This window comes from Pangasianodon hypophthalmus, chromosome 19, assembly GCF_027358585.1.
Source record: "Pangasianodon hypophthalmus isolate fPanHyp1 chromosome 19, fPanHyp1.pri, whole genome shotgun sequence".
NCBI classification, from domain to species: domain Eukaryota; kingdom Metazoa; phylum Chordata; class Actinopteri; order Siluriformes; family Pangasiidae; genus Pangasianodon; species Pangasianodon hypophthalmus.
Window position 1 is genome coordinate 289,638 of NC_069728.1, and position 20,966 is coordinate 310,603.

At 44.9% G+C, this 20,966-nt stretch overlaps 6 protein-coding genes across 6 annotated transcripts; all 6 read left to right on the forward strand.

Annotated features, from left to right (window-relative positions):
- Window positions 1-5,222: 5,222 nt before the first annotated feature.
- Window positions 5,223-5,940, forward strand: LOC128321708 (histone H1-like). Its single transcript, XM_053242135.1, has one exon. The coding sequence runs from the start codon at window positions 5,269-5,271 to the stop codon at window positions 5,884-5,886; it is 618 nt and encodes a 205-aa protein (XP_053098110.1). The 5' UTR covers window positions 5,223-5,268; the 3' UTR covers window positions 5,887-5,940.
- Window positions 5,941-6,388: 448 nt separating this feature from the next.
- On the forward strand, window positions 6,389-20,589 carry LOC128321711 (uncharacterized). Its single transcript, XM_053242139.1, is given in 2 exon segments — window positions 6,389-6,825; window positions 20,144-20,589. Coding segments are annotated over 2 exon segments (804 nt in total). The 5' UTR covers window positions 6,389-6,422; the 3' UTR covers window positions 20,545-20,589.
- On the forward strand, window positions 7,371-9,250 carry LOC128321710 (histone H3). Its single transcript, XM_053242137.1, has one exon. It carries the CDS (start codon window positions 7,386-7,388, stop codon window positions 7,794-7,796), a length of 411 nt encoding a protein of 136 aa, XP_053098112.1. The 5' UTR covers window positions 7,371-7,385; the 3' UTR covers window positions 7,797-9,250.
- Window positions 13,018-13,361, forward strand: LOC117599760 (histone H4). The gene has a single exon (XM_034313777.2). It carries the CDS (start codon window positions 13,035-13,037, stop codon window positions 13,344-13,346), a length of 312 nt encoding a protein of 103 aa, XP_034169668.1. The 5' UTR covers window positions 13,018-13,034; the 3' UTR covers window positions 13,347-13,361.
- On the forward strand, window positions 13,919-14,382 carry LOC117599759 (histone H2B-like). The gene has a single exon (XM_053242138.1). The coding sequence runs from the start codon at window positions 13,959-13,961 to the stop codon at window positions 14,331-14,333; it is 375 nt and encodes a 124-aa protein (XP_053098113.1). The 5' UTR covers window positions 13,919-13,958; the 3' UTR covers window positions 14,334-14,382.
- LOC128321707 (histone H1-like) lies at window positions 18,881-19,683 on the forward strand. The gene has a single exon (XM_053242134.1). It carries the CDS (start codon window positions 18,896-18,898, stop codon window positions 19,619-19,621), a length of 726 nt encoding a protein of 241 aa, XP_053098109.1. The 5' UTR covers window positions 18,881-18,895; the 3' UTR covers window positions 19,622-19,683.
- Window positions 20,590-20,966: the final 377 nt, after the last annotated feature.

Consider the following 20,966-nt stretch of genomic DNA (forward strand, 5'->3'; position numbering starts at 1 on the left):
TCCCATAGAGATTGAATTTGGAATCTGCATCAAATTTCCATCGGGTTGTTTTTTTTATTTTAATTTTATATCTTCTAACACCTTACCATATGCCGAATTGATCTAAAGGTTTGTGTACCGGTTGTAGGAAGTCGCAGAAGCGTCTAAGGTACGCCTCTACGTCCTCATCGGCCACTCTTCCAGTCCAGAATTTGATGATTATGTTTTTGACATCCTGCGGTGAAGAGGAATCAAGTTCCCAATTTTTCCAAAAGTCATTTCCTGTTTTAGAACTGAAAATCTGTGTACATCTTTGTAAACTCTGGTTCTGGAAAAAGCATAGTTCATAATCTCTTTTGTTGGGAAGTGCAATAATATGTATATATATATGTATATATAATAATATGTAATAATATAGTATATGTCAGCTGCTTGAATCCATTCACTCTGTAATAACTTTTCTCCCAGTTGTGTTCTGTTGAGAGCTTCTCCTTCTCCAATATAGCGCAAACGAGCCCAGTGCCTCCCCGCCGAGGGCGAGGAGGCCGCCCGCAAAGCCATTTAGAGAACTTCAGTAGTTATTTAAGTTAAGTAGAGAATTAGTGCCTCGCTAATCCACTTTTAATCCTTTGCGTGTTTGTTTGTTCTTAATTTTTAAGAGAGAAAAGGAAATGGTAAATTGGCAAGCCCTCAGGCTCTCTGGGCAAACTATTTAAAAGTTTGCACCGTCGCCGCCGGTCTTGCGTTTTTTAAGTAAAACTTTATTGAAGTATTTAAAGAGACATGTTTACAGGCAAAATGATCCACAATTACATCATAACATTACAGAAAATCTTACATATATCAACAGTCACTAGCAGAATGTTATACTAACATTATCAAAATTATATTTTTAAGATAGTCCAAGGAAGGTTATTTTTACTCATTCTGTCCATTTTTTTGTGTCTTCTTAGTTCACAGATAATTTGTTTATACACCACATCAGCAGAAATATGACATTGGTTAATGATCATCTTGCATCTTGTTTTCCAGATCTTATAATTAGTTATACATATTATTAACCAATAAAGCTCTTTTGCTTGTTTTGTCAATTCTTTGTCAAAAACACCATACATTATTGTTTTTTCATCAATCTTTAAATTTAAGCCTAAATCCTTAACCTTTTCCCATATTTCTGCTGATCTGGGACAATGTATCAAAAGATGGTCAATAGTTTCATCTTCATCACAGTTATTTACAGGACATTTTTTTGTAGTTACAAAGCAACTCCACCTAACCACACACCTAACCGCTAATCTGCCTACACTAATCAACCACATCACATCTCGAACGTTTTCTGAGATTATCTTTGAGTTTATTCTTTTTATACATTGCTTGCTCTCTGAAGAGTTAAGATGCTTATGTTTAAACAGACCTCCGTGTTCATAGCTATTAATTTTCTCATATATATTTTTGTTTGATGAATTACACCAATCTAGTTCTAAGTTTTTATATTTAAAAATAAAGTCTCCATAATCTATTTTATAAAAGGGTATTTTCCGTCTTGCTTTGCCTCTCTTTTTTTCCCAAGATTTCTTATCCCCGATCCAGTCGGCGTTTCTGTTTATTGCCTGCGATATATTTTTACAAAAGGCTATTTTTAATTTATTTCCAAGTTCAATGGCACCAAGGCCTCCTAGATCTTTTGACTTATATAGTAGTGTTCGTTTCGTTACTTCTCTATTATTTCCCCATATGAATCGCACACACATTTTGTTTAATCTTGTTGTCATTTTATTGGTCGGGGGAAAGACTGTAGCCAAGAATAATAGTTTTGATAAGACAAAAGTTTTAATGACTTGTATTCTTGTTTTATAATTTGCTATTTTCCAAGTTTCCATTTCAGATTTTATTTCTAATTCTTTTTCTTCCCAATTACGTTCAGGGCAGTTACTACTTGTTATTTTTAAACCCAGAACTTTTATCTCATCTTTCGTTTGAATGTCCAGTGATGGGGCGTCTTTACTGCCCAACCAAACCGCCTCGGTTTTATTTTGATTTAATTTAGCACCGGATATTTCTTCATACGTCTCAAAGTCTCTTAACGACATTTAATTCAGACTGGTCTTTTATAAAAACTGTTATATCATCAGCATAAGCTGAAATTTTTGCTACTTTGCCAGTCGTCGTTCTTACTGAAGTCACTTCAGATGAAAATTTGGACAGGAGAGCACGATAGGAGACAAGATCTGTGTCGAGTTGCGATTTCTTCCACTTCCTCTCTGCTTTTATTAATTCTCTCCGATTACTGCGCAGCACATCCGATAGCCAAGGAGCAGGGCTGGAAATCTTCCTGGGTTTAGAGGTTAGAGGACAGAGGAGGTCCAAGGATGAGGAAAGTGAGGAGAGGAAAGTGTCAGTGGCAAGCTCTAATGGTAGGGAGGAAGAGGAGTCAGGGACAGGAAGGGATGATAGGGTGCAGGAAGCTAAGGAGGAAGGGGAGATAGAGTGAAGGTTTTTACAAGTGGGAGAGAAATATAGATGGCTGGTGGTTTTAGGCAGGATAGGGAGGGTGATGGTGAAGGAGATCAAGAGATGGTCAGAGATGTGGAGAGGGGTAGCATAGATGTCTGAAGTAGGAAAGGGACGACTGAAGACAAGGTCCAGGGTGTTACCTCCTTTATGTGTAGGAGGACAGCTGTTGAAAGTTAAGGAAAAGGAATGGAGAAGAGGGAGAAGACAAGAGGACTGGAGCTTGTCAGCAGGGAGGTTGAAGTCTCCAAGGACAGTAAGAGGGGTGTGAGTAGAGAAAAGACTGAGAAGCATGTCCATTTCTTCAAGAAAGACCCCGAGGGGACCAGGAGGTCGGTAGATGACAACGATGAGAAGGTTGACTGGAGAGGTAACTGTATTTCATGCATTACATGGAATTCAAAGGATGAGATGTTGAGATGAGACAGGGAGAGCGGTGTGAAGCACCATCTCCGAGACAACAGCAGACCTGTACCACCACCCCTGCCAGCTTCTCGTGGAGTGTGCGAGAAAGCATAAGCAGAGGATAAAGCAGCCGGTGTAGCTGAGTTCTGTGGAGAGATCCAGGTCTCAGTTAGTGCCAGAAAGTCAAAAGAGTAATGGGAAGCGAAAGCTGAGATGAAATCAGCTTTCTTTACAGCAGACTGGCAGTTCCAGAGCCCACCTACCACCACTGTTTGAGATTGAGACAACAGAGGAGGGTAGATGAGGTTACTGGTACTGCGGCCTCTGGCTTGTGCATGAAAGCTTCTGGGTCTGTGAGAGGCAACAACAGAGATTGGTTTGAGGCACCTGTCTGCGGCTTAGTCAGGAGTGGAGTTAGTGAAAATAATAATTGGGAGGGAATGTGTAGTACTTAACTAAACAAAAATATACACCATTAAAGTTGACACTTTCTAAATTAGTGTGTCTAACTGTTGCAAATTATGTTTCTGACTGCTACAGACACTAGTGTTATATCTTAGTAGGCCCTGCCCACAATTCACACCTTAATGAAGACTGAAACTACTCTTGATTAGTCACCTGAGAGAACTAATTAGCACAGACTAACAGACACTTCCAAACACCACAACAGAATCAACAATACAACAACAATACAACAATTCAACAATACAACAATTCTAGTGGAGAGAATCTAGATCCAACTGAGTCAAGTAGATAGTACACAAAGTCAGAGACTTACCTTACCAGTAGAGAATAAATTCAAGATAGAACTTAAAGCAGTCTTTTTTTTAACATCATCTATGTCTTTCTGACTTGACAACCTCAGCTCCTGAGCGCATATAATGTCACATTTTTTTTTCCCTAATGCAGAAATTTTATTTTCACAGAAAAACTATCCAAAACATCAATCTTTATATTTCTTAGGGTTAGTTTTCAGAGCAGGAGATGTTCTCTTTCGCCTTTTACCTTTAATTACTTTGTCAAGTATGCTGTCTTCACTTACAACCATATTGTTAGCTCCAGTCTCACCACTCGATGCTGTTGTGTCGGTCCTCTCTCTCCGAGTCTCGTCGTGTTTCTCAGTTCCTCCGATCGGGACGTTGTTTTTTTTAGTTCCGGTAGTTATATCCGTTTGAAAGTTTCCTTTAAATCCAGCTGTATTGTCCGTCTTCGATTGTATCCTTTGGTCCGTAGTCAAGTCCTGTGTCGCCTGTGTCGTCGTCTGTGCCTCAGTTGATTCCTCGCTGTCGGTGGACGCGCTAGAGTTTTCACTTTCCGTATCACTGTCGGTGGACGTGCTGCTCCCTGTTGAGGATGTGTCCTCCTCTTTACTGGCATCTTGAGCTTCATCCCATTCCTCGTTGATTTTCGTTTCCATAACTGGTTCATTTTGCGTTTCTTCTGAATTTTGTCTCTTGTCAGGTTCGTTTTGCTCTTTATTCTGCTGTCCTGTACCTTTTAGTTTGTTGCTGTAGGCTGCTGGGCACTGAAAATAGATGTGTCCTTCTTTTTGACATAAGCTGCAAATTTCAGTGTCTGTGCAACTTTTCCCCTTATGTCCAATTTTCCTGCACTTCCAGCATTTGGTGTCATTGCATTCCTTAGCCTGGTGGTCAGACGCGTTGCAGATAAAACAGCGCTGGACTTGTCCAGGGTACGAGATTTTGCCGCTGTAGGGTCGCATGGAAATAGCATTTGGGATCTGCATCAGGTCACCGTTTGTGTTTTTCCTGAGCCTCACCTTATAGCGGCGCACTCCATACCAGATTCCAAACTGATCCACTGGCTTATTAACCGGTTGCAGAATTTCGCAGAAGCGCGACAGGTACAGCTCCACATCAGCATCAGCAACTCTGCCAGTCCAAAACTTCACTATAATGAACCGAACATCTTGTGGTGTAGATGTCGTGATCTCCCAGTTTTTCCAAAAACTAGTCTCATTAGCATTGTTGAAAATTTGTAAAAATCTTTGCAAAGCTTGTTCATGCTGAAAACATCCACTGACTCTGTAACAAATCAGTAGCATTAATCCACTGACTCTGTAACAAATTAGCACCGACTTCGGATCTGTTGGGGATTTCACCCAAACCTACATACCTTAAACGAACCCAGAGCATATTAAATCTCTTTAAACAATACTCTTTATTGTAACAAACTGTGAATTATTCAGTAAAGTTTGATTTAAAAACGCAAGAGCGGCGGAAAGGCAAGAGCGCGCTTTTTCTCATGTCTGCTTTTAAGACCAGCCCCCCGGCCGCGGGGAGGGAGGTTCCTGTGTTACACAGCGCCACAGCGATTGACTCCTTTATTCTACTTAGCTCCGCACACACAGACATGGCAGAAGTCGCTCCCGCGCCCGCCGCCGCGCCGGCCAAAGCGCCCAAGAAGAAAGCAGCTTCGAGGACCAAGAAAGCGGGCCCCAGCGTCGGCGAGCTCATCGTCAAGGCGGTTTCCTCGTCCAAGGAGAGGAGCGGCGTGTCGCTCGCCGCTTTGAAGAAGGCTTTGGCTGCCGGCGGATACGATGTGGAGAAGAACAACTCCCGCGTCAAGCTCGCCGTCAAGAGCCTCGTGACAAAGGGCACTCTGGTGCAGACCAAAGGGACCGGCGCGTCTGGCTCTTTCAAGCTGAACAAGAAGCAGACCGAAGCCAAGAAGCCCGCAAAGAAAGCCGCGCCCAAACCCAAGAAGGCGGCCGCCAAGAAGCCCGCCGCGGCTAAGAAGCCCAAGAAGGTAGCGGCCAAGAAACCCGCCGCCGCCGCCAAGAAGTCTCCTAAGAAGGCGAAGAAGCCCGCCGCCGCCGCCAAGAAAGCCACCAAGAGCCCCAAGAAGGCGAAGAAGCCGGCGACCCCTAAGAAGGCAGCCAAGAGCCCCAAGAAGGCAAAGGCTGTGAAGCCCAAGACAGCAAAGCCCAAAGCGGCAAAGGCGAAAAAGGCAGCCCCCAAAAAGAAATAAACATGTTTGTGTGTTTCATTCATGTTTTTCTTCCTTAAACGGCTCTTTTAAGAGCCACCCATATCTTCGTTTAAAGAGCAATATTCCCTGTCCTCTCATGACACAAAGTGATGCTTTTAGTGGATTGGATTCCTCCTCCCAAAACGGTGACAGAGGCTGTAGGAGGAACATGAACATATGGGCAAACTAGTAAGAATTTACATTTCTCTGTAGCGTTGTACAGAATTTTGTGCGTTTGTGCGTTTGTATGTCTATTTTCCCTTCTGTCTGTTTTCATGCGCTCTCTCTCTCTCTCACACACACACACACACACACACACGCACAGAGGCGGCGTCACAAACGGGGGTGGGAGGGGCGTCGCGTAGAATAGAATGGTGGGCGGAATGTGTGGAATTTGACGGCGCGTTTGTGATTGGTTCTTCTGCCACAACGATCTTAGCCAATAAGAGAGCGGCTGTGTTGGCTATATCACGGAGGGCTCGGCGCGTAGTCTTTATTATTTCAGCGTTGTTCGTGGAACAGGTCTGATCATAACCATGAGCGGAAGAGGCAAGACCGGCGGAAAGGCTAGGGCCAAGGCCAAGACTCGTTCCTCCAGAGCTGGGCTGCAGTTCCCTGTGGGCCGTGTGCACAGGCTCCTGCGTAAAGGCAACTACGCCGAGCGCGTCGGTGCCGGCGCTCCGGTCTACCTGGCCGCCGTGCTGGAGTATCTGACTGCTGAGATCCTGGAGTTGGCCGGCAACGCCGCCCGTGACAACAAGAAGACCCGTATCATCCCCCGCCACCTGCAGCTCGCCGTGCGTAACGATGAGGAGCTGAACAAACTGCTCGGCGGGGTGACCATCGCTCAGGGTGGTGTGCTGCCTAACATTCAGGCCGTGCTTCTGCCCAAGAAGACCGAGAAGACCGTCAAGACCAAGTAAACGCGCCCACTGCTGCGTTTGCCAGTACCCAAAGGCTCTTTTAAGAGCCACCCACTTCTGCTCCAAAAGTGCAATGTTATTCCTATCTTCTTAATACAAAGCAAACGCAGTTAAAATCAGGACATGAACACTCTAATTTGCTAAGAATTATATATTTATATATAATATAATAAATAATTATATACATGGAAACTATCCAAGTAGTCGTAGTAGCAGTAGTAATAATAATAATATGAATGATAAGAATAAGAATAACAATAATAGTGAGGCGTGTTGGCTAAATGCAGTGTGAGGGATGAGAATATGTTTTGACGGCGGGCGGTTTGTGTGTAACTGGTGAATGGCAGAGTACAAAAGCGCTGCGCGCCCGTGGAATAGGGGCGGGCGCCTTGTGTTTCGAACTGTGCCGGTGGCGGAAGCCAATAGTCATCAAGTGACGTCACGCATTCTATCCAATGACAGACGAGTGCCTTCAAGACGCCCAATGAGCGCAGAGCAGCGTTAGGGCTTAAAAAGCCGGCGTTCGCGAGCGCCGTGTATTCTGTTTTTCATCCGTGAAGTGCAGAGCTCGACGCCATGGCAAGAACCAAGCAGACCGCCCGTAAGTCCACCGGTGGCAAGGCGCCCAGGAAGCAGCTCGCCACTAAGGCCGCCCGCAAGAGCGCCCCGGCCACCGGCGGCGTGAAGAAGCCTCACCGTTACAGGCCGGGCACCGTGGCTCTGAGAGAGATCCGCCGTTATCAGAAGTCTACTGAGCTGCTCATCCGCAAGCTGCCCTTCCAGCGCCTGGTGAGAGAAATCGCTCAGGACTTCAAGACTGATCTGCGTTTCCAGAGCTCGGCCGTCATGGCCCTGCAGGAGGCGAGCGAGGCGTACCTGGTCGGCCTGTTCGAGGACACCAACCTGTGCGCCATCCACGCCAAGAGAGTGACCATCATGCCCAAGGATATTCAGCTGGCCCGCCGTATTCGCGGAGAGCGCGCTTAAACGACGACCGCGTCTAATCTACACAAAGGCTCTTTTAAGAGCCACCTCACAGTCTCAGCGAAATGAGCAAGTCTTCGTACCTTGGCTGTTTAAAAACTAAATGTAATGTGGTAGGGAAAAAAAAAAAAAGAACCTTTGAAATATTTTTATAACCTGTATAAATATATACATTATTATAAATATTATATAATGTTTGTGTGTTATGTGCTTATACGCGCGCGCTCTCACGCTGTGGCACACTTACAGTGAAAAGGGAGCAGTGAACCATAAGGTTTATTTGTGACGTCATGCGCTGGGGTCAGAGGCTTAGAACTATGCTGTTGGTTTGATTGACAGTTTTTCCCTTTATGACGCCGCGGGGATTCATCGGTCTTTAAATGTTGTGGTTTCTGCGCGCGCCTCTTCACTAATTTGAAGGGGAGAAGCAGAAGGGTTTCTCCGCGTTATCGTCATTCCGCCTAATATCCATCTGCACTTGTCTTTCTTTTCTGCTTAGAAATGATCAGATATAATACTATATTTAATCATTGGTGTATATTTATCAAGGACAACATGTGACATTTTTATTTATTCATTCATTCAATCGCTCATTTATGTCTTTATATAGCGTTTTTAACATTTAAAATGAAAAATTCCTGCTACTACTAATAACAACAATAATAACAACAATAATAATAATAATAATAGTGATAGTGATAGTAAAGAGTAGAGAAGAGGCGTGTGTTGGAGTTGCTATGGCAGAATGATCCAGTGCACAGTAATAAGGCTGATGAGCTCTGTGTCTGTGGGAAGGACACAGCGGCGCTGCGTGTTGTGCTGGATGGAGCTTGACTGCCCTCGTGCGGCCAAATCCAGGAACTGCAATTTCCCAGATTCAGTGTTCTGTTATGAAGCATTTTATGGAGGTGTTTATAAGTCTAAACTTGTAGTAGTTAGCCGGGGGAGAGTGCAGAGAACTGGGGGGGTGGGGGGTTCGGGGCTGTAGCTGCGTTCACGATATACACAAACATGTGGAAAACTGCAAAAAAAAAATTTCTTTTCTTAATCTGCATATAAAGATTATTTTAGAAGCTGCTTTTGCTATATATATATATATATATATATATATATATATATAGATAGATAGATAGATAGATAAACATACACACAAAACATCAATTCGGGGTCCCTGTGAGTGTACATGGAGGGGGGACGGGGGGCAGAGAGAAAAGTCAACACCAGAGAAACACCTTGTACATATATTGTTGTTGATGTTGTTTATTATATTTGTAATTTTGAAAGGCATATATATGTGTTCTTTGTACCTGCAGTGAACCATTATGACTTCATGTACAGAGTTCTAGCTTGATGGTTTGATTGACAGTTTTTAGAAGTCATTTGCTAATCCTAATAATATTGATATGAATGTTACTACTACTACTAATAATAATTATTATAAAAGGTTGTTGTGTGCAGTGCTGTGTGTTGTTGTGGATGGATCTTGACTGCCCTTGACGTTGCCCTAACCACTGCTGTTTATAGCCGCAGGTCAATTCTACATCTGCAATAAATAAAATAAATAAATAAATAAATAGGAGGAAGAACCTTTAAGAAATGTTTGTCAGTGCTGTGTTTGTTGCGTGTTAGAACAACAATCAGTAATAATTCTTCTGTTACTACTACTACTACTTATAATAATAATAATAATAATGAGAAGAAGAAGAAGAAATAATAAAGAGAGACTAGAAGAAAGAATAAAGGATGAGGAGTAAAATAAAATTTGCTGTGTGCAGCGCTGGGTGTTGTTGTGGATGGCTCGTGTGGCCACTTTTAGGAAGTGCACTTTGCCCTAATCACTGCTGTTTATAGGCGCAAATATAGCAAGTCTATGTAATAAATCGTAAAAAAAAAAATAAATAAATAAAAATAGGAGGGACATGCTGTAAGAAAAGTTTGTCAATGCTATGTTTGTTGCGTGTTAAAAAATATATTAAAACATGATGACAACAACGACAAGAGCAGTAATAACAATAATTCTGCTATCACTACTACTACTACTTCTTCTTCTACTACTACTGCTACTACTCATAATCGCCCTCGTGTGGCCACGTTTAGGAAGTGCACTTTGCCCTAACCACTGCTGTTTATAGGCGCAAATATAGCAAGTCTATGTAATAAATCGTAAAAAAAAAAATAAATAAATAAAAATAGGAGGGACATTCTGTAAGAAAAGTTTGTCAATGCTATGTTTGTGGCGTGTTAAAAAATATATTAAAACATGACAAGAACAGTAATAACAATAATTCTGCTATTACTACTACTACTACTACTACTACTACTACTACTACTCCTCATAATCGCCCTCGTGTGGCCACGTTTAGGAAGTGCACTTTGCCCTAATCACTGCTGTTTATAGGCGCAAATATAGCAAGTCTATGTAATAAATCGTAAAAAAATAAATAAATAAAAATAGGAGGGACATGCTGTAAGAAAAGTTTGTCAATGCTATGTTTGTTGCGTGTTAAAAATATATTAAAACATGATGACAACAACGACAAGAACAGTAATAATAATAATTCTGCTATCACTACTACTACTACTTCTTCTACTACTACTACTGCTACTACTCATAATCGCCCTCGTGTGGCCACGTTTAGGAAGTGCACTTTGCCCTAACCACTGCTGTTTATAGGCGCAGGTCAAGTCTACAGCTGCAATAAAGAGCTAAAACAAAAAAAAAGGATTGAATTAAATTTAAGAATTGTTTGTCAATGCTATGTTTGTTGCGTGTTAGAAAATATGTTAAACCATGATGACAACCGCAATCACAATAACAACAACAATCACAATAATAGATCTTCTGTTACTACTACCACTACTTCTAATAATAATAATAATAATAATAATAATAATAATAGGAGAAAACAATAAAGAAAGACTAGAAGAAAGAATAAAGGATGAGGAGTAAAATAAAGGTTGTTGTGTGCAGCGCTGTGTTGTTGTGGATGGATCCTGTCTGCCCTCGTGTGGCCAAGTTTAGGAAGTGCACTTTGCCCTAACCACTGCTGTTTAAAGCCGCAAATATAGCAAGTCTATGTAATAAATAGTTTAAAAAAAAAAAAAAAAAAAAAAAAAAAAAAAAAAAAAAAAAAAAAAAGGGGGGGGGGGGAAGCGGGGGGGGGGGGCGGCGGGGGGGGGGCATGTTTGTCAATGCTATCTTTGTTGCGTGTTAGAGCGTATATTACAACATGTTTACAACAGCCAACATCAGCCAACAACAACAATACTACTATTACTAGTGATGATAGCGATGCCGCGCTGTGCTGGCTGAACGGTTAAGGCTCTGGGTTTTTGCTCGTAAGGTCGGGGGTTCAAGCCCCAGCACTGCTTCCACACAAGCTGGGATATCCTGTTTAGTATTATTTGTTTATTTTTATCTAAGCTTATGTTATAGATTAATAATACTACTACTGATAATAGCTATTAAATAATAATTATTTTTTAATATGACTAATAGGCATTAGTGTTTATTATAATGATTATTTATGAAATATTGTCATTACTGTATATCATTGCTATTATTATGTATTATATATCACAATTATGTGACTCCGTTTCATGCCAGCTGAAGTGGATTCGGCTGCTCTTTGTACCTCTGCTGTAATATAAATGGCAACTGATTCTACAGATTTCTGCTTAAGGTGCAGTATTTGGAGATTGGGAAGGTAGTTGTGTGTTGCGTTGTCTGTGATGTGCATCTTGTAAACTGTGTGGAATGTATCGTGTTGTGACCAAACACCAGGAAAAATTCCTAATACATGTCACTACATATGGCAACTAGAATTATTCTGATAACAACACCAACAACAGCAACAATGACACTGCTGCTACTCCTACTACTCCTACTACTAATAATAGTAATAATAGTAATAATGCGCTACTATTATTAATACCATTCCATTGTATAAGGCTAACAGACATCGTGTTCACCCACGTGTGGCCGCATTTCGAAACTTGACTGCCTGCATTTGTAGTAAATAACTGGGTTCGGATAATGAAATGATTTGATCAATTAAGCGTATGAATGCGTGTCACATACATCACACGGGGTTGTTTGTCACCGCTGTGCATCGACACGCTTTTCTACATGACAGTCTGATCGACACGGCAGTCTGAAATGATGAACATTGTAGACGTCTAATAAATGAGTAAAGTAAGACGACGCGTTATGAACGGTGTTCACGGTTGCTGGCATAATTTTCTACACGGTGAGTTAAAGGCGCACAACTATCAGATTCACAGTTCACGACTGTGTTTTATTTGGCCGAGTACAAGAGAGTGTAGGAGGAATCAGACTCTGTTGTTGTGCTCATATGACTATGGCATCGGCACAAATTTAACTTCTTACGGCTTTGGCTTTGTGTCGACGCACGTGTTTGATGAATTGTATGTTAGTTTCTTTGGCACAAATGGTGAAGCGAGTATGCTTTCCTTGCGAATGACACTTGGAGTTTAAGAATGAGGTTAGTGTTTGAGAAAATGTATCTATTTTAGACATTATACCTTAGAGAGGCCATTATATTTTGCCTTTGAGAGAGCTGATAAAGTAAGGCCCGAGAGTTGCCCTCGCATTCCTTTCTGTGCCGCTTGTCAGTTAAGTGATTGGCATTTGTGAGTGATCGATTGGTGTGGTAAAATGTGGGCTCGATTAAAAGTGTACACAGACTTTGATGGCGATCGGCTGAATGAGGGGCCTACTAATAAGATGCTGTGCTGCTACGCGAGACCCGTCGTTACAGCGGACCTAGGAGGAACGTCTCGTGTCTGTAAAGGGAATGTCGATGTTTTACAAACACAGAGTACTTTTACTAACCTCCTTACACTGACGGGTGTTTGGCTGTATTGTTTTTTGTTTTGTCTTTTTAAATATACACCTTGCATATCGGAATAAGACTTCTACTATTGTTACTACTACTGGAAAAACAACTACTACTACTACTACTACTACTACTACTACTAATAATAATAATAATAGTAATAATAATGTTTGTGTGTATAGAGAGGGTGAGGAAGAAGAAGACGCTAGCAGGTAGAAAGCTGTGGCGTTCTGTTTCTTTTTGAATGTGCTCTATTGTGTGACCGTTGGTCTTAGGCCCGCCTCCTCGCCTGTTCTCAACAAGGTCCTGTAGAGGGCGGATAAATATGTGGGCGCTGCGCGGCGAGGTTTATTGAGCAGCTTGACTTCGAGAGAGCAGCATCATGTCTGGCAGAGGCAAGGGCGGAAAGGGGCTCGGCAAAGGAGGCGCCAAGCGTCACCGTAAAGTTCTTCGCGATAACATCCAGGGAATCACCAAGCCGGCTATTCGCCGTCTGGCTCGCCGTGGCGGTGTTAAGCGTATTTCCGGTCTGATCTACGAAGAGACTCGCGGTGTGCTGAAGGTGTTCCTGGAGAACGTGATCCGCGACGCCGTCACCTACACCGAGCATGCCAAGAGGAAGACGGTCACCGCCATGGATGTGGTGTATGCCCTGAAACGCCAGGGACGCACCCTGTACGGCTTCGGCGGTTAAACGCTCCAACACCGAACGACGCGAACACAACGGCTCTTTTAAGAGCCACCCAAACATCCAGAAAAAGAGCTGTTCCTCGTGCTGTGTGTGTGTGTGTGTGTGTGTGTGTGTGTGTGTGTTTTTTTTACACACGTAACACATAAGTAGAAGATAATTTATATATGAACACAAAATCATAAACAATCTAGTTTTACATGTTTATATCGTGTGTGTGTGTGTGTGTGTATATATATATATATATATATATATATATATATACACATGTACATAATGTGTGTGTGAATTACATAACGTGTGTGTGTGTGTGAAACGCGTTAGAAGACTATAATAGAATTTTTTTTTCTTCTTTTGTCATAGTGCACATTGTTGTGAATGTAAAAAAGGCGGGAAGGGAAACAAAGCGTAGCGGGGGGGGGGGCGAGCGAGGAGGAGGAGGAGGAGGAAGAGGGCGGAGCGGTGGGAGGCTCCCTGTATGAGGCGGTGTGGGATTTTGACCAATAAAAAAATGTTCTTCGCTTGTGCCTAATTACAATGTCGGCCTGTAAATAGAGCGGCCGCGAGGCGGGCGTTATTCATTTTCTCGCAGTCTACAGGAGAAGCAGCAGCAGCAACATGCCCGACCCAGCCAAGGCCGCTCCCAAGAAGGGATCCAAGAAAGCCGTGACCAAGACGGCCGGCAAAGGAGGCAAGAAGCGCAGAAAGTCCAGGAAGGAGAGCTACGCTATCTACGTGTACAAAGTCCTGAAGCAGGTGCACCCCGACACCGGCATCTCTTCTAAGGCGATGGGTATCATGAACTCGTTCGTGAACGACATCTTCGAGCGTATCGCCGGTGAGTCCTCTCGTCTGGCTCATTACAACAAGCGCTCCACCATCACCTCCAGGGAGATCCAGACCGCCGTGCGCCTGTTGCTTCCCGGCGAGCTGGCCAAGCACGCCGTGTCCGAGGGCACCAAGGCCGTCACCAAGTACACCAGCTCCAAGTAAAGCGCCTTACCGCCGTCTTCATCAACCCAACGGCTCTTTTAAGAGCCACCCACTCCTTCATATAAAGAGCAATTTCTTCTTTTCCTCCCTGTCTCTCTCTGTGTGTGTGTGTGTGTGTGTGTGTGTGTGTGTGTGTGTGTGTGTGACGGGGGGAGGGGGGGCGCGTTCCCCGCCGGCTTTTATCGCGCTGTTCCCCCGCGACTGTTTTGTTCATTGTGTGAGTCTTGTAGTATGCTAAATGCGCAGGTGAGTAATTATAAACAATATTGTACGAGCATCATGCGTTCTCAATGTTGTTAAATAGTGGAATGGCAGCATGAAGTAGTTCTATCAATCAATGTTATAGCACTGCAAAGGAATTCAAAATGGGCTTCTAGAGGCACAGAGTACTTCAAAATAGTGTTCTAGCTGGACTAAGTAATTCAATTTAATGTTATGGCACCACAAAGTAATTTGAAATAGGCTCATAGAGGCAAAAAGTAATTGAAAGTAGGATTACAGCTGCGCAGAGTAATTCAAAATAGTGTCATAACAGCAATTAATAATTCAGTGTAATGTTATAATTTCACAAAGTAATTCAAAATAGGATTATAGCAGCACAGAGTACTTCTAAAAAGGGTTATAGCAGCAGGAAATAATTGAGATTAGGTTTATAGCGGCACAAAAGAGTTCAAAATAGGTTTATAGCGGCGCAGACTAATTCGAAATAAAGTGTGTAGCAGCACAGAGTAATTCAAAATAGGCTTATAGCAGCATGAAGTAATTCAAATTGATGCTACAGCACCACAAAGTAATTCAAAATAGGATTATAGCAGCACAGAGTACTTCAAAATAGGGTTATATCAGCATGAAGTACTTCAAGATAGGCTTATAACGGCACAGAGTAATTCAAAACAGGGTTATAGCTGCTCAGAGTACTTCAAAATAGGGTTATAGCTGCTCAAAATATGGTTAGAGCAGCACGATGTAATTCAAATCAATGTTGTAGCAGCAGGAAATACTTCAAAATAGGGTTATATCAGCATGAAGTACTTCAAGATAGGCTTATAACGGCACAGAGTAATTCAAAACAGGGTTATAGCTGCTCAGAGTACTTCAAAATAGGATTATAGCTGCTCAAAATATGGTTAGAGTAGCACGATGTAATTCAAATCAATGTTGTAGCAGCAGGAAATACTTCAAAATAGGGTTATATCAGCATGAAGTACTTCAAGATAGGCTTATAACGGCACAGCATAGTTCAAAATAGGGCTTTAGCTGCACAGAGTACTTCAAAAATAGGCTCATAGCGGCGCAGTGTACTTCAAAATAGGCCTGTAACAACGCAGTGTACTTCAAAATAGGCTCATAGCGGCGCAGCGTACTTCAAAATAGGCCTGTAACAACGCAGAGTACTTCAAAATAGGCCTACAGCGGCGCAGAGTACTTCAAAATAGGCCCATAGCGGTGCAGAGTACTTCAAAATAGGCCTACAGCGGCGCAGTGTACTTCAAAATAGGCCTGTAACAACGCAGAGTACTTCAAAATAGGCTCATAGCGGCGCAGAGTACTTCAAAATAGGCTCATAGCGGCGCAGAGTACTTCAAAATAGGCCTACAGCGGCGCAGTGTACTTCAAAATAGGCCTGTAACAACGCAGAGTACTTCAAAATAGACTCATAGCGGCGCAGTGTACTTCAAAATAGGCTCATAGCGGCGCAGAGTACTTCAAAATAGGCCTGTAACAACGCAGTGTACTTCAAAATAGGCTCATAGCGGCGCAGTGTACTTCAAAATAGGCTCATAGCGGCGCAGTGTACTTCAAAATAGGCTCATAGCGGCGCAGCGTACTTCAAAATAGGCTCATAGCGGCGCAGAGTACTTCAAAATAGGCCTGTAACAACGCAGAGTACTTCAAAATAGGCCCATAGCCGCGCAGTGTACTTCAAAATAGGCCTGTAACAACGCAGAGTACTTCAAAATAGGCCTACAGCGGCGCAGTGTACTTCAAAATAGGCCTGTAACAACGCAGAGTACTTCAAAATAGGCTCATAGCGGCGCAGTGTACTTCAAAATAGGCCTGTAACAACGCAGAGTACTTCAAAATAGGCCCATAGCCGCGCAGTGTACTTCAAAATAGGCCTGTAACAACGCAGAGTACTTCAAAATAGGCCTACAGCGGCGCAGTGTACTTCAAAATAGGCCTGTAACAACGCAGAGTACTTCAAAATAGGCTCATAGCGGCGCAGAGTACTTCAAAATAGGCTCATAGCGGCGCAGAGTACTTCAAAATAGGCCTACAGCGGCGCAGTGTACTTCAAAATAGGCCTGTAACAACGCAGAGTACTTCAAAATAGACTCATAGCGGCGCAGTGTACTTCAAAATAGGCTCATAGCGGCGCAGAGTACTTCAAAATAGGCCTGTAACAACGCAGTGTACTTCAAAATAGGCTCATAGCGGCGCAGTGTACTTCAAAATAGGCTCATAGCGGCGCAGTGTACTTCAAAATAGGCTCATAGCGGCGCAGAGTACTTCAAAATAGGCTCATAGCGGCGCAGTGTACTTCAAAATAGGCTCATAGCGGCGCAGTGTACTTCAAAATAGGCTCATAGCGGCGCAGTGTACTTCAAAATAGGCTCATAGCGGCGCAGTGTACTTCAAAATAGGCTCATAGCGGCGCAGAGTACTTCAAAATAGGCCTGTAACAACGCAGTGTACTTCAAAATAGGCTCATAGCGGCGCAGTGTACTTCAAAATAGGCTCATAGCGGCGCAGTGTACTTCAAAATAGGCTCATAGCGGCGCAGAGTACTTCAAAATAGGCCTGTAACAACGCAGAGTACTTCAAAATAGGCCTGTAACAACGCAGTGTACTTCAAAATAGGCTCATAGCGGCGCAGTGTACTTCAAAATAGGCCTACAGCGGCGCAGCGTACTTCAAAATAGGCTCATAGCGGCGCAGCGTACTTCAAAATAGGCTCATAGCGGCGCAGAGTACTTCAAAATAGGCCTGTAACAACGCAGAGTACTTCAAAATAGGCCCATAGCCGCGCAGTGTACTTCAAAATAGGCCTGTAACAACGCAGAGTACTTCAAAATAGGCCTACAGCGGCGCAGTGTACTTCAAAATAGGCCTGTAACAACGCAGAGTACTTCAAAATAGGCTCATAGCGGCGCAGTGTACTTCAAAATAGGCCTGTAACAACGCAGAGTACTTCAAAATAGGCCCATAGCCGCGCAGTGTACTTCAAAATAGGCCTGTAACAACGCAGAGTACTTCAAAATAGGCCTACAGCGGCGCAGTGTACTTCAAAATAGGCCTGTAACAACGCAGAGTACTTCAAAATAGGCTCATAGCGGCGCAGTGTACTTCAAAATAGGAGTATAGAGGCACAAAGTAATTCTAGTTATATGCTGTATGCATATGCAATGTTCTAGCAGCAGGAAATACTTCAAAATAGGATTCTAGCCGTACTGAGTAAATCACAATCCCAAGTTTAAAGCCCTGTGGATGAAATACAAAAGATAGACGTGTGAAGATAGAAGCGTGGACTAAATGCAAATGCATTTATAGCAGCATTGGCTACATTTATCCCAATAGAGTAATAGCAGAACGTAGTCAATTAAAACCAGGCGATAGTTGAATAACAACGAATAGGGTTAGAGCTCTGCTGAGTTCATAAGACTAGGGTTACAGCAGTGTGGAATTACATAAACATGAGGCTATAGCAGAGCCGGGCTAAACGGCACTAGGGTTAGGGCAGAGCCGGGCTAAACGGCACTAGGGTTAGGGCAGAGCCGGGCTAGACGGCACTAGGGTTAGGGCAGAGCCGGGCTAGACGGCACTAGGGTTAGGGCAGAGCCGGGCTAAACGGCACTAGGGTTAGGGCAGAGCCGGGCTAGACGGCACTAGGGTTAACTCGGGCTAGGGCGGAGACAGGCGCGGGTAACGAGGCGGAGGCGTGCGCCCGTTAAGGCGCCCACGAGGCGCACCTGGCGCCCCGGGACCACAAGAGGACGCGGCCGCGCACGAGGAGCGCCAGCCCGAGTGCCGGCGCCAGCCCGAGCGACGAAGACCAGACGAGGACAAAGACGCTGGGAGTCACGCTGCGGGAGTCGCCTCGTCCCTCCGAGCGCGCCCGCTCGCTCTCCACCCATGTGCTTTACACGGCCCAAAAGGGGCCTCGGTTCACATACTGCACGCCACACTCGGCCCGTGCAAACATAGCAGCAGCACTCACACGGCTCTCCTTCAACTCGGCCCGGAGGCCTCGCAACGGCCACGCCGTTTTTTGCCCTCTTTTTACACAGCACAACGCACGAAATGCGCGGCCCGCCGGCTCGAGCGCCAGGCGCGCCGTGCACTTTTGTGGCCGCCGCGCGAGATTGGTGCTCTCCTCCTGGCCGTGGCGGGCCTCGGGAGAAACGGGAAAGCCCGTTCTCGCGAAACGCGTGCTTGAACGCTTTGGAGCTTGCCTGACGGGTCGGATTTTCGCCGCGAAATGCCATGAGAAAACACAGTTGCGAGCGCATCGCGGAAGCGCAGTCATTCAGCGGCGCCCGGGTTGAGTCTACAACGTTCTCATGTCTGCTTTTAAGACCAGCCCCCCGGCCGCGGGGAGGGAGGTTCCTGTGTTACACAGCGCCACAGCGATTGACTCCTTTATTCTACTTAGCTCCGCACACACAGACATGGCAGAAGTCGCTCCCGCGCCCGCCGCCGCGCCGGCCAAAGCGCCCAAGAAGAAAGCAGCTTCGAGGACCAAGAAAGCGGGCCCCAGCGTCGGCGAGCTCATCGTCAAGGCGGTTTCCTCGTCCAAGGAGAGGAGCGGCGTGTCGCTCGCCGCTTTGAAGAAGGCTTTGGCTGCCGGCGGATACGATGTGGAGAAGAACAACTCCCGCGTCAAGCTCGCCGTCAAGAGCCTCGTGACAAAGGGCACTCTGGTGCAGACCAAAGGGACCGGCGCGTCTGGCTCTTTCAAGCTGAACAAGAAGCAGACCGAAGCCAAGAAGCCCGCAAAGAAAGCCGCGCCCAAACCCAAGAAGGCGGCCGCCAAGAAGCCCGCCGCGGCTAAGAAGCCCAAGAAGGTAGCGGCCAAGAAACCCGCCGCCGCCGCCAAGAAGTCTCCTAAGAAGGCGAAGAAGCCCGCCGCCGCCGCCAAGAAAGCCACCAAGAGCCCCAAGAAGGCGAAGAAGCCGGCGACCCCTAAGAAGGCAGCCAAGAGCCCCAAGAAGGCAAAGGCTGTGAAGCCCAAGACAGCAAAGCCCAAAGCGGCAAAGGCGAAAAAGGCAGCCCCCAAAAAGAAATAAACATGTTTGTGTGTTTCATTCATGTTTTTCTTCCTTAAACGGCTCTTTTAAGAGCCACCCATATCTTCGTTTAAAGAGCAATATTCCCTGTCCTCTCATGACACAAAGTGATGCTTTTAGTGGATTGGATTCCTCCTCCCAAAACGGTGACAGAGGCTGTAGGAGGAACATGAACATATGGGCAAACTAGTAAGAATTTACATTTCTCTGTAGCGTTGTACAGAATTTTGTGCGTTTGTGCGTTTGTATGTCTATTTTCCCTTCTGTCTGTTTTCATGCGCTCTCTCTCTCTCTCACACACACACACACACACACACACGCACAGAGGCGGCGTCACAAACGGGGGTGGGAGGGGCGTCGCGTAGAATAGAATGGTGGGCGGAATGTGTGGAATTTGACGGCGCGTTTGTGATTGGTTCTTCTGCCACAACGATCTTAGCCAATAAGAGAGCGGCTGTGTTGGCTATATCACGGAGGGCTCGGCGCGTAGTCTTTATTATTTCAGCGTTGTTCGTGGAACAGGTCTGATCATAACCATGAGCGGAAGAGGCAAGACCGGCGGAAAGGCTAGGGCCAAGGCCAAGACTCGTTCCTCCAGAGCTGGGCTGCAGTTCCCTGTGGGCCGTGTGCACAGGCTCCTGCGTAAAGGCAACTACGCCGAGCGCGTCGGTGCCGGCGCTCCGGTCTACCTGGCCGCCGTGCTGGAGTATCTGACTGCTGAGATCCTGGAGTTGGCCGGCAACGCCGCCCGTGACAACAAGAAGACCCGTATCATCCCCCGCCACCTGCAGCTCGCCGTGCGTAACGATGAGGAGCTGAACAAACTGCTCGGCGGGGTGACCATCGCTCAGGGTGGTGTGCTGCCTAACATTCAGGCCGTGCTTCTGCCCAAGAAGACCGAGAAGACCGTCAAGACCAAGTAAACGCGCCCACTGCTGCGTTTGCCAGTACCCAAAGGCTCTTTTAAGAGCCACCCACTTCTGCTCCAAAAGTGCAATGTTATTCCTATCTTCTTAATACAAAGCAAACGCAGTTAAAATCAGGACATGAACACTCTAATTTGCTAAGAATTATATATTTATATATAATATAATAAATAATTATATACATGGAAACTATCCAAGTAGTCGTAGTAGCAGTAGTAATAATAATAATATGAATGATAAGAATAAGAATAACAATAATAGTGAGGCGTGTTGGCTAAATGCAGTGTGAGGGATGAGAATATGTTTTGACGGCGGGCGGTTTGTGTGTAACTGGTGAATGGCAGAGTACAAAAGCGCTGCGCGCCCGTGGAATAGGGGCGGGCGCCTTGTGTTTCGAACTGTGCCGGTGGCGGAAGCCA

Excerpts from the sequence above, each read along its gene's own strand:
- LOC128321707 (XM_053242134.1), top strand. The coding sequence starts at position 18,896 with ATGTCTGCTTTTAAGACCAGCCCCCCGGCCGCGGGGAGGGAGGTTCCT.
- LOC128321708 (XM_053242135.1), top strand. The coding sequence starts at position 5,269 with ATGGCAGAAGTCGCTCCCGCGCCCGCCGCCGCGCCGGCCAAAGCGCCC.
- LOC117599759 (XM_053242138.1), top strand. The coding sequence starts at position 13,959 with ATGCCCGACCCAGCCAAGGCCGCTCCCAAGAAGGGATCCAAGAAAGCC.
- LOC128321710 (XM_053242137.1), top strand. The coding sequence starts at position 7,386 with ATGGCAAGAACCAAGCAGACCGCCCGTAAGTCCACCGGTGGCAAGGCG.
- LOC117599760 (XM_034313777.2), top strand. The coding sequence starts at position 13,035 with ATGTCTGGCAGAGGCAAGGGCGGAAAGGGGCTCGGCAAAGGAGGCGCC.